Genomic DNA, 13,022 nt, shown 5'->3' with positions numbered 1-13,022 from the left:
ATATTTGACTTAAAAAGATGATTTCTTAAAAGAAATAATCCTGGTGGAATAAATCTTGTAATATCCTTTCTTAATACATTATTTGCTAATAGTTTTTTTTTTTCCTATGCAACATTTGGACAATGAAAGAATTATATGTTTTTGCATTTGTTTCTTATAAGCTAAAAGATACTGACAATTTTAATATTTGGATTTCAATCTTTTTTTTTTTAATTTTCCTTGAATTGTTAATGCTACATTGGGAGAAGGAGGGGCCAGATTCCCAGCAGAGAGCGTGCTATTCTTTTTTAGATCGAGGATGAAGCAGAGAGTGGATTGTTGTTGAAAGTTTCTCTCACTCTAAGGAGTTTTCCATCCCCTGAAATGAAACATGGACTTGAGAGTGCTCACCCTTTGGCTCTCTCCCAGTGTTTGCAGAACTGGAAGGGTATGAGATCTATGAACATGGCACAATTGGCTTCGTGATGTCAGGGAAAGCTTCCTGTCCCTTAGTTGCGTCCCAGAATAGAATGGGCCTCCCACACAAGTCATGGTTTTGCCCTTCACTCTAGTTGACCGTTTGATTCACGTACACATCCATCCTTTCCTGCTCTGCTATCCCTGAAATCCAGTGCTCATTTCATCCTCCTACAGAGGGGCTCCCAGACACCAAGACTTTCCTTGCCCGGTGTTTATTTTCCCATGACCAATCCGAATTGTGAGCTACTTGCTATTATTCCTCTCATTATGATTTTATCAAAGACAGAGAAAAAATGAAATGAGTAACACACACTCAAACAGCAAAATTGTGGCTATTAAGAGTTTTTGACCCTCTCGTCCAAACCCACCACATTTCCATCCTTTCTTCAAGTGTTCTGTGGATTTCTGTAAAAGGCCTGAGTGAGACAAAGAGCATGAAATTTTGCGCAGCCCATCCCTTCACCTCTGACCTGATACAGGCAAGTGTAGAGTGGTTTGAGGGTTAAAAAACTGAACTCCCAAGGATTGGGTGGAGGTAGAGCAGAAGGTTTTTGTTTGTTTGTTTGTTTGTTTTTATCCGGATATCATCAAAATAATACCACGAAATTATCGAATTGACCTCTTCTAAAAAACAGCAAGGGGATGCACCAAGATCTGAACTCACAGAGTAACAGTGCCACAGTCCAGTTAGTTCAGACTCCTCATTCTACAGAAGAAAATCCCGAGGTCAAAGAGATAAAACCACATGGCCCGTGTTACACAGAAAGGAAAATAAAACCCACAGTGATTTGACTTTACAACTGAATAACTTTCTCTTGTAAATTCAATAAAAGGTGATTAAGCACCTACTATGTGCCAGGCACTAGAATGTACCAGGCAAGAAATGAAACAGGCTTGTACCCCTCATATTGTTCTAGAGCAAAGTGCTCCAACCCTCACTTGCATGAATAAATATGAGCTAGACAGAAAATTATGAGGAAGTAACTTGGTTGGGGGACGATGGACCTCTAGTGGATTAAATGCCTACTATGTGCCAGGCACTAGGATGTACCAGGGAAGTAATAAAACATTGTTCTAGAGCAAAGTGCTCCAACCCTCATCCCATGAGTAAATATGATCTAGATAATGAGGAAGTAAATTGAATGGGGGATGATGGACCTTTCAGGAAGCTGGGTGGTATAGTGCATCTGAGTTCACATCCAGTCTTAGACACTTATTAAATCAGCCTTGTGTCTTAGTTTCTTTATCTATAAAATGAGCTTATGAAGAAAAGGACAAATCAAATCAATGTCTCTGCCAAGAAAACCCCAAAGGGGTCATGAAGACTTGGGGGTTACTGGGAATGGATGAAATGACTCAAGGAGCAGGAATCATGGGGAAGATCAGGAGAAAGTTCTCCTAGAGACTCCTGGTGGCACCTGAGCTGCACCTTAAAGGAGGGATATAGTTGGGCAGTTCCTCAGGCAGGAGAAGCTCCATGAACAAATAAGAACCTCTGGCTTTTCTTGTCCCAGACTCCTGATTTTTTCCTGCCACGTTCCACTTTCTTGGTCCTCCCACATGTGGCTTTAAGTTATGTTGCTCCCCCTCCTACTTCTCCCCCCCAATGGTCTTAAAATCAATTTCCTTTTTGAGCTTTTTAATGTTTTTGTTTTTTGCTTTTGGGAGCTGTTGTTTGTTTTGTTGTTTCTGGTTTGTTTGGTTTGTTTGGGATGCTTATTCTGTGTGAATTTTTCTTTCTTTTTTTTGAACTTCCTAAATTAATGAGATAGTTGCTTTTCTCCCAGCCTCATGGCGAGGTTTTCTGTTTCTTTGGTTGCCAGTGTTTGTGAAACAGTTGGAACTCCTCAAAGAAAGATGTTCTTAAAGACCAAGGAAGTTATAAATAAGAAAAAGCCCCAGGAATCAATCGAGGAGTATCCAGGGTGCTTTGAAGCCAAGCTGCCTCCAGGCCTCAATTGTAAAAGACTTTAGTTTGTAGGTTTTTTTAAGTGATTTGATGCACAAATATGTATTTTATCTCTGTGTATTATACTATATTTTTAAAGTCACACACCTATATCTCGTCAGGCAGATGCATTTTTATATCACCCTTTATTCGTGAGATACTTCTCCTTCCTCCTCTTCCAGAAAACCATCTCCTAAAAGAAAAATCTGAAAAAGGGAATTCAACAGCAGTCTGACATCATGTGCTGCGTTCCCCACCCATGGTCCTCCACATCTGCAGGGAAGGGTGGGGAACGTCCATTCTTCTCTCTCTATTTTGGGGACAGCTCGGCTGTTGGGTTCCATGGTGTGACATGGCAGAGTTCTTCTTCCTCTCTCCATTTCGGCTGCCATGGCCATTCTGTGTATTAGTTTTCCTGCATTGGCTTAGCTGACATTACCTAAGTTCTCATAAATCTTTAGTGTTTTAGAGAAGTCGTTTCAAAAGACCCCAGAGTACTCCCTCAGATTCATGCAGGCAAAGTCATTGCGTTTCTTACCACGTTAGAGCCTCCATTTAATCATCTGTAAAAATGGCTTCTCCTTTTAAATGGATCATTGTTGGAACTAGGCTCTGGTCCCATAGTTCTAAATGCTCCGATCGCTGTTTTACAAGTGACTAAGCCAAGACTTAATGGAATGATTTGAACCTAAGGCCCTCCTGACATCAAGCTTGACCAGCCCTCTTCCCACTGCCATTATTTCCATTTCTGAAACGAACATATGAACTCTCCTGGGTCCCAGCGCTAACTGCCTCCTCTCCCCGCTTTACTTAGAATTCCTCATGGGTCCTGTTCTCTCTGTTCTGTGCAAATAAATCAGCCAGGATTGGAACCCCTGCAGCAGAGAGGGATGACTATTCGCTTGGGCTTGTTTCATGCAGTCCCAAGGGCCAGCAGGGGTTCCTGGATGGGTGCCTTGGGTCAGTGGGGGATGCTGAGTAAATTCCATTCAAAGATGTTTCCCAAAACCCTGTGTGGCAGGCGAGGTGCTAACCAGTGGAGGTCCCGGCCCAAAATGTCACTATCTGCCAATGGGGAGCTAACCCTCTCTTGGCAGGGAACAACTTGCGTGCAGATCAGAACATGGACCATACATACTGACATACAGAAGTAATCTCAGAGCTGAAGGGAAAGGCTTGAGAATAGAATGCTTTGCATGGAGGGGAGCCATAGCCACCGGCTCACAAGCCCCGGGTGCAATGTCCCTAATCAGCCCAGGGGACTCCCACACTCATCTGTCCGGTTCTAACCTTCTTATTCACGGCACCCAAAGGGGATGATTTTCTGTCTGTCCCAGATTCCCAGAGACTCAGGAACCCCTTGGTTTCTAGCATCTTAGATGACATGAAGGTTCTGTCTCCTGCCCACGTATCAGCTGCCCTGGGTTGTCTGAGAAGCTCCCAGATCCTTGCAGAAAAAATCAGATTTCCCTTTCTATGTGCACTGGTGACTCTGCATGTGGTGACTCAATTTGTGGAGCTTGGAATATGGACCTCCTCTGGAACCTCCTTGGAACTGGGGAATACGATGAGGCTGACCCCCTTTGGTTTTTTGAGTCCCCAAAGCTCATTTATTGATTCCTTTTGTGATCCGTCCAAATCCAAGTGATCCTAGACCCCTTCGAGGTACATACAGAGTAGTTGGAACATCCCATTTGAGGGGGAAGTTCTTCTGCAGAATGGTTTCCTCTGAGGATGACAGTGGGAGACGTCAGAGGCACCTGCGAAGGGTATTTAAGGAAAGTAAATGACAGATCCTGTGATTCACGGAGCCCTTAGAAAATGGATAGGATTAAGATAGGTAGAAGGTAGGTGAAAGAGCATCACGTCATGGCCCTTACATAATCCCTTTCGGTCTTTATTGTACAGTGCACTGTGTGCAAATGTGTCTCAATATTCCAAGAACTTGTGATTGTGTCTCTGTGGGTCTGGACTCCAGGAGCATGAGCTGCTGCTTTATCCCAACACAGCAAATTGTCTCCCTGCGTTCAATCTGCAGAATGAAGCCTGTGCAGGTTTCCCTGGGCTGCTGCCTAAACAGTCACCCTGTATCCTTCAGTGTTCTTGGAGCTAAAGCCTTGGATCATGAAGCCCTATGATGCAGCTCCCTCCTTTTTACAGATTTAGAAACTGAGATTTAGTGAATTAGGTACAGCAGTAAGGGGATGCTGGGGCTTGAATGAGGGGTGGTTGAGCAGCCTTCACCTGGAAGATTATCACATAGGAAAAAAAGGCTGAAATTTCTTTCTGGTCTCCTAGGGTAGAACCATGGGTCCTGGGTGAAAGAGGAAAAGAGGCTCGTTTAGACAATCAGTTTTGTTCAGTAGCATTTATTACCAGGCAGTTTTGGGGGAGGGGGGCTCTAAGGGTATCAGTGTCAGGATGCTGTAAGGCTGACCCCCATTGGGATGCGTTTCTCTGAAGGGTGGAAGGTTAGCCCTCATTGAAGGCTTTAATCTGAGACCACATGGCAATTTATTGAATGGATGGAAGTGGGGCCTACTTTTCCAAGACCAGGTTTGACCTGAAAGCCACCAGACTCCCCTCAGATCACACACACCCCTGCCCGTGTGTGTGCACACCCACAGAGACACACACTGTCAGAGCTAATGATTTATCCCCCCGAAGTCAGGGTCCTGCACAGATGAAGGGCTTCCTCTTGGGAAATCTAACGGTGTTTGTTTTCCTCCTCCAGGGCGGCCATCCTGGTCCCGGGGGCCCTGTTTCTGGCCCGTCCTTCCGCCCAGAGGACGAACTGGAGCATCTCACCAAGAAGATGTTGTATGACATGGAGAACCCCCCCTCTGATGAATACTTTGGTAAGTGCTGCCGCGACGTGGATCACTAAAGCCAGGGTCCTTTGACCTCAGATCCTTTTAATTCCTGAGATCAATCCAGATATCACGTGCTAACGTGCCGATGACTTTACAGCCGGGTACCTGAAGCACAGTGATGCTGAATCACTTTCCCAGTCAAGTAGCAGAACTCAGATCCTCTGGTTCCAGATCAGTTAACAGAGATTTCTAAAGCGTGTGTCAGGCACTGTGCTGAGCACTGAGGCACAAACAGAACAGTGATCTCTGTCTGGAAGGAGCTGGAGGTATGATGGTAGAGACCTTCAAGGTACAATCAGAGTAATTGCAATGGCCCTTTTGAGGGGCTAGTTCTCAAGCAGAATGATTTCACCTGAACTTCTTCCTCTGAGAGTGACAGTGGGAGACATCAGAGATGGCTGGGAAGGATATTTTTTCATTATTATTATCATTAATAATAATATCATTATTATATTCATTGTTCTTTCATTTATATATTTATTATATTATATTCATTATTATATTATTATATTCATTGTTATTTCATTTATATATTTATTTATGTCAGATGCAAAGGTCCTTTTTCTGTCTCTAACCTTAGTTTCTGAAACATCACAATCTTCTCATCTTTTCTACCCAGTCATTCCTCATCTCTACTTCCTAGACTCTGTTGTTGCTGAGGGAAGGGTGTTTAGGGAAAGCTTGTGACAGAGCCTTTAGATCAGGGAGCCCTGAGAAAACGAATAGGATTAAGATGGGAGGAGGGCAGTGAAAGAGGACCTTCTCAACCTTGAATGGGATATCAAGGGGTCACAAGGAAGACTAAGAGCGTTTCACCAATGACATCTCGGATCCTTAACAAAAGGGAGCCTTGTTTAGTGACAGGAAACACTCCTAAAGACTAGTCCCAAAGGGGGAAGGGGGCAGAAAGCTCACGCTCTGGAGTTGAAAGGGATGATACAGTTTGGTGGAAAGTTGATGGCAGATAGAGTGAGATGAGCATTGCCATGTTCACGTCTGGCTGTGGACCTGCAGGCTGCTATTGGAAGTTTTGACCAATTGCCATGGGAACTGGAGCACAGTAAACAGCTGTCAGCTGAATGACTTACATTTTATTGGTTTGGTTTCAACAAATTCAATTGTCTTATATTAAAGCATATTGTGAGGCAATAAAACAAAGCAAGGGTGATGGGCAGAGGCTCCATCCAGAAAGTCCACCTGACACCTTTGTTCTCTGTTGCATAAGTAGGTAACAAAAGGCTTTCAACAAACCCTGGGTTTAGGGCGACTGAGGATGGGGCTTTTGGGTTCCCTGAACTCCGGGATGTTCCCAGAACACATGTTTACCAATTATTTCCACACCCATCACATTATGGCATCATTAGCCCTGATGAGGAACCGAGTTAAAGGGAGGACGAGTGATATTTCTAAGATGGACTTTACAATTTCACAACGAGACAAGGTAATCGCCTTAATGGTTGTCATAGTATTCCAATCAGACCAAAGGAGGGTCTGACCTTCAGCTGGAGCCAAATGGAGCGGGCTGGAGGCAGGGGAGGATGGAATCAGAGAGAGGTTTTATTTCAAAATGAGGAAAAAGGCTCCTAAGCAATGAGGAGATCTATGTACATGTGTGAGGGGCGGCTCCTAGGAGGGAGAGCCACGCAGTGTGGGGAGATCCCAGTGGCTGTTCAGAGACCCATAGCCTGACAATGAGGGGGACGGCGACCATGATACCCTGCTTCCCAGCGGGGCTTCAGGACTGAAACTCGGGGCTGGTCTGATGTTTGCCCGAGTTCAGAGAGCACCTGGAGCTGGTCAAAACAACACATCGTTATGCAGTTTTGCCAGAGGGAGAGTGCAAGGGATTGTTGTCGTGCTGAGCTCCGGCCACAGTCTTCTCACTGAGCCTTAGCTCTGGAAAACAGGGGGTCTCCTGATAACTTGACAAGTCCTTAAGAGCATATGGCTTTTACATCTTTAGGAGAATGGCAACAAATCTCCCCCCTGAGCCAGCAATTCATCCTGGTGAGGCTTTGATTTGAAGAATCTAATTAACCTTTTTTTTTGGACATCTCTGAGGCATTCTATTAAGTCATGGAAATATTTTTATTGAAAAAATTCCATTTGAATAGATTGGCTGGAGAAAGGTCACTTATTCAAATCAGCGGCAACTTGTGGGCTCCAGATGAAAAGCCCTTCCTTGAGACTTGATTTGGAGCCTTCCTCTACCTCTTCTCTTTATCAAAGTGTCAATTTGCCATATCCCATAAGGCACCAGCGCCTTCCATAGTTTTCTGCCTGTTTGGCATTCTTTCAGAGCCCTGGCAATGGTGGATTTTGCAACCCCAGACAATTCCATGTGTCTGTCTCTCTTTCTCTCAAACTCTGTCTCTCTTATGTTGCTGTCTCTGTCCCTATCTCTCTGAATATTCTCTCTCTCTCTCTCTCTCTCTCTCTCTCTCATCTGTCTCTATCTCTGTCTGTTTCTGTCTCTCTGTCTCTGATGCAACTATTTCCCCTATTACATAGCTGAGACAACTTGAGGAGATGGAGGATCAGGGTCTTGCTTGGGGTCTCAGCTACTCCCCAGCCAGGACCTGGCTGAGGTCATTGTTGAAGCCAGGTGTTCCTGACTCAGGCTCAGCACTCTTACTTGCTGATAAATTAGGTTTCTGACCTTGCATCCCGAGATACAAATTCTTGGTAGGATCTTGGAAGCACCGACCCATGAAATGAAACCTTGGTTCTGTCGTGGGACACTCTGCTACGGGTTCCATCGTGGATGGGAGTGAGGAAGCTGGCCATTGCAGGGAAGCCAGCTGTCACTATCAGAGAGAGAGTGAGAGACAGAGACAGAGAGAGACAGCATGAGACACAGAGAAATGCTTCTTTTGGTAGCATGTAGGGTATAGATCTTACTTTTCCTCACAGTCAGCTCCACAACTAGGAATTCCATCATACGTGAATGGTCTTGCCAATGTTTTCCTCATCTCTGCATCATCAATCCCTCAGAAGCCAGGGATCAACTAGAGAGATAAATATGAATACAAATTAAGGTAGAGAGCCAGATCTCTTCTTAAATGTTAGGAACTTTACAAACTGTGAGCTTGGAATGATTGTGATTTTATTTTATTTTTCCAAATACATGTAAAGATAATTTTCAACATTCATTTTGGTCAAACTTTGTGCTTCAAATTTTTTTCTCTTTCCTTCCTCTCTCCCCAAGACAGCAAGCAATCAGATGTAGTTATACATGTACAGTCCTTCTAAACACATCTCATATTAGTCATGTTGTGAAGGAAAAATCAGACCAAGAGAGAAAAAGAAAATACAAGAAAGAAAAAGCAAACAAAGAAAAAGTTGAAAATGCTATGTTTCCATTCACATTCAGTCTCCACAGTTGTCTCCCTGGATGTGGATGACATTTTCCCTGTGATTTTATTCTTAATTGTTCATCTCGTATAAAAGCAACCAAATAGGGAACCCCATAAACATCTGGGGGCATGCCAGTGCCTTTAGGCTGAAAGGAGCTAATTATTATGGCAAGGCTTTATAGAAGTAAATATAATATCTTTTCAAAATGGATATAAAGTCAGTGCAAAGATTTAAGCAGATTCTAGCAACTAAAGGGCAAGGAAAGCTCTTTCTTTCTTTCTCTCTCTCTCTCTTCTTTCTTTTCTTTTCTTTTCTTTTCTTTTCTTTCTTTCTCTCTCTCTTTCTCTTCTTTCTTTTTTTTCTTTCTTTCTCTCTTTCTTTTCTTTTCTTTTTTTTCTTTTCTTTTCTTTCTTTCTCTCTCTCTTTCTTTTCTTTTCTTTCTTTCTTCCTTTCTTTCTTTCTTCCTTCCTTCCTTCCTTCCTTCCTTCCTTCCTTCCTTCCTTCCTTCCTTCCTTCCTTCCTTTTCTTTATTTTCTTTCTTTCTTTTCTTTCTTTCTTTTCCCCCCCTTTTTTGAGGCAGTCATGGTTATGTGACTTGCCCAGAATCACATAGCTAGTAAGTGGCAGTATAAGGATTTGAACTCAGGTTAGCAGGGCCAGTGCTCTCTCCACTGCACCACCCAGCTACCCCAAGGAAAGTCCTCTTATAGGAGGTTGCCCTTGAGGACAGCCTAGAGAGATGCTTGTTTTTGTTTGTTTGTTTTTGAAAGGGGCAGAAGAGGAAGGGAAATTCATTAGAAGTGAGTGGGGGAAAAAGGTACATAAATGGGTGATGTTGAGGGTGGAAGAATCAATGTTTATTTCCACAGTTAGTCAGGATAAGTGGGTAGTGGTCAAGAGGAGGGGGAAGAATTTGAATCTTGACACAGTCTCTGTCATGAACCTGGAAAGGAAGCCCAGTTTCACTCCTGCTTAGTTATGTCTGAGCTATCTCTTAAGACCTCAGAAATGTGTCAGCAAATGCCACAAATGTATAGCTTTTTTCCAGTGAGACACAAGTGGAGAGCCATTTCACCTTGCCATTTGTACAGTTTTTCAGCCTAGTGCCCTATGGCAAGGTAGTCTGTAAAACTGTATAGCATGGACTCGTCTCTCTTTCCATCCTTCCTTAAAAATAGTAGTTCTGTCCTTCAGTTCGGCTTCATGTGATGACAGAGGCGTCCAGTTAGAGGGAAGAGTCCATTTCTTTGAGCCAAACGCTGGTCGTGACCTCTGAACTGAGCCTTCCAGTCTGTTTTTCAGACCAACAATGGCACCCTTGAACATGGAATACAAGCCCAATTGAAAGGCAGAAACATGAGAGAAGTTAGAAATTGGAGAGAGCTCCTCATTTGGTTCAATTAACCAGTCAGTTGGTCTTCAAGCATAAATCCATAGGCAATGAGGCTGCCTGCCTTCGTTCGAGTGCCTGCTTGCCTGAATCCCCGAATGACGGGTTTCCATGGGCAACTGCTACAGGGACCTGTGCGGGAGCAGACTCTCCCACTGAGTGATGGAAGGAGCCATGAGAGATGAGGTCACTGATGGAGACCGGGGCGAGGGTCAGGGCTTGGGTGGGGAAGGAGATTTTGTACTTGAATGTCAAAATCAATGGGGTGGAGACTCACCATGTGCTGGACTAGAAAATGAGACATTTTACCTTGTGTGTGTATGTGTGTGTGTGTGTGTGTGTGTGTGTGTGTGTGTGTGTGTGTTGGCGAGGGGGAGCTGGCTGGCTCCTGTGCACCTCTAATTCTTCCTTATTATGAAGGAAGATTGCATTCAGCTCCGACTGTCCTTGAAGCACTCTCTCTTTCAAACCTCCAGCTTCTTGGCAGAGAAGCCCAGTGCTTCTGAATGATGTCCTCTTGTTCACTTACAAAGGGAAGATTCCTGAACTGGAGCACCCCGAATGCACTTCTGGAGGTGGGCAGGAGCCGCTTGGCAGGAGGCCTCCAAATCTCCACTTTCGTGGTGTTGAACATGAGCTTACAATTATTTCTTCATTTTGGGTCCTGGGTCCCTTTATTCTTCCCTTCTGTCTTGAAATTAGACCCAGTGCGTCTAAAGTCTGTTTAGAAAATTGATTTTGTTGTTCTAGTTGTGGGAATAAACAATTAGCCTTGTTTTTTCTCTTACAAAATGTAAGCATCTCCAAAGCAAGTCTACTTTTCTTTGTCCTCAGATGCCTAGCTCAGCCTTGTTATCCTCTGAGCACTTAAAAAGTGCATATTGAGTGTGTCGTGTCTGCTCCCTCCCTCTGCCACCAAGTTTGTAGCCTTGGGTGGTATATGGCAGCAGGGATGCCTTTCGGGACATTGCTTGAGCCGGCTGATACTCAGGTCCCTTTCAACTTCCAAAATTCTATGTTCTGTCATTCAGAGTAAGAAAACCAGTTTACCCAGAATGCCTGTGGTAGTGGAGGCAACATTCCACACCCAGTCCCCTATTTCTCCAAAAAAAGAGAAGGGTTCCCTGGGATCCCACATCTAGAGCAACACAGGACCCTGGACAGGATCTCATCAGCACCTCCCTTCTACTGCCCAGGGGTCTGAGGCCAGAGGTGGAACTGTGGATCAGGGATGCCAGGTGCCAATAGTCGAGCTCACTTGCTGATAGCTCATAGTTCCTTCAACTGCCCATTCTATGTTCTGATGATTGAGTAATTGAAAACCAGTGTTCCAAAGCCTGTGTTAGTGGGGCAACATTCAGCTTTCTGTCCCTATTTCAAAAGGAATCTTGGTTCCTCGGATCCCCTTATCTATGACACTTCAGACCCTGGACGATCTCATCAGCACTTTCTGGAACTGCCCAATGGGTCTTTGGCCTAAGTGTGACAGTATCCTGCTTGTATTCAGTCTGACCAGGTGCCATCAGTCCGCTCACTTTGCCTAGGGATGTTGGTTCCTCCAACTGCTCACTGGATTGTGATGACCCAGTCAGTGTGAGCAACAAGTGTCACCTGTCATTTGAGGCTTGTTCTTCCATATTTGAGTATCTAGTTGTGTATCAGGATCTTCCCTTACTGTGGGACACTTTCAGACCTCTCCTCTCTGTATTCCTCGATATGCCCATGTGTCTTTCCTATGTGTGAAAGAATCCTCTTGTATTCTTCAACGCAACCATCCCATTTCTAGGGTATGTTGGTGCCATTCATCATGATTAGTGACGTCCAGAGTCAGTGAGTGTGCAGAATGCCCTTCAGACATGAGTCATATTGATTAGTTGAAAAATAGCCTACTGAATAAGAATCCTCCAAGTATTCCTCATGGTCTAATTTGTAAAAGAAATTAATTTGAACCATATTTATACTAATGGGGCATTGCTCTAGAGAGTCAGAGACATTGATCAGATGAACAATCATAATGATCTTGTTTCACAAAAAAGCTAATTAATGTAAAATCTAAACTACAATGGAAGAAAATGCCTTAAAACTAATAGCATGAAAATGTTTCCCTTCTTCACAAATCACTCTCTTCTGTCTTCCCTCCTGAGAATCTTCCTGTGCCTTACCTGAGTTGCCTTCCTAAATCTGTGAATCTTTCCTTCCTTCCTTCCCTCCTTCCTCCTTCCTTCCCTCCTTCCTTCCCTCCTTCCCTCCTTCCTCTTCCCTCCCTCCTTCCTTCCTTCCTTCCTTCCTCCTTCCTCCTTCCTTCCTTCTTCCTTCCTTCCTTCCTTCCTTCCTTCCTTCCTTCCTTCCCTCCTCCTTCCTTCCTTCCCTTCCTCCCTCCTTCCTTCCTTCCTCTCCTTCCTTCCTTCCTTTCTTCCTTCCTTCCTCCTTCCTCCCTCCTTCCTTCCTTCTCCTCCTTCCTTCCTTCCTCCCTCCTTCCTTCCTTCCTTCCTTCCTTCCCTCCTTCCTCCTCTCCTTCCTTCCTTCCTCCTTCCTTCCCTTCCTTCCTCCTTCCTTCCTTCCTTCCTCTTCCCTCCTTCCTTCCTTCCTTCCTTCCTCCCTCCTTCCCTTCCTCTCCTTCCTTCCTTCCTTCCCTCCTTCCTCCTTCCTTCCTTCCCTCCTTCCTTCCCTCCTTCCTTCCTTCCTTTCCTTCCTTCCTTCCTTCCTTCCTTCCTTCCTTCCTCCCTCCTCCCTTCCTTCCTTCCTTCCTTCCTTCCTTCCTTCCTTCCTTCCTTCCTTCCTTCCTTCCTTCCTTCCTTCCTTCCTTCCTTCCTCCTCCTTCCTTCCTTCCTTCCTTCCTTCCCTCCTTCCTTCCTTTCCTCCCTCCCCCCCTTTTTTTTTGGTCTCACCCTTCTGTGTACCTGCTGTTTCTGTCTCTTTCTGCCTCTCTATCTGTCCCTCTCCACTGCTGCTAAAAACATGTTTTCCCAGGGCAGTACATATTTACAGGGCTAAA

At 44.6% G+C, this 13,022-nt stretch overlaps 1 protein-coding gene across 7 annotated transcripts in view; it reads left to right on the top strand.

The window, feature by feature from the left end:
* Window positions 1–13,022, top strand: part of LPP (LIM domain containing preferred translocation partner in lipoma) — a 626,695-nt gene that overhangs the window by 473,048 nt on the left and 140,625 nt on the right. For all 7 annotated transcript variants that reach the window (XM_031957434.1, XM_031957435.1, XM_031957436.1 and 4 more), the window contains one exon: window positions 5,142–5,265. In XM_031957434.1, coding sequence (XP_031813294.1) covers window positions 5,142–5,265 — 124 coding nt within the window. The remainder of the gene's footprint in view (window positions 1–5,141; window positions 5,266–13,022) is intronic.

The sequence above is a fragment of the Sarcophilus harrisii genome, chromosome 3, assembly GCF_902635505.1.
Source record: "Sarcophilus harrisii chromosome 3, mSarHar1.11, whole genome shotgun sequence".
NCBI lineage: Eukaryota > Metazoa > Chordata > Mammalia > Dasyuromorphia > Dasyuridae > Sarcophilus > Sarcophilus harrisii.
This window is presented reverse-complemented; position numbering and strand designations above follow the sequence as displayed.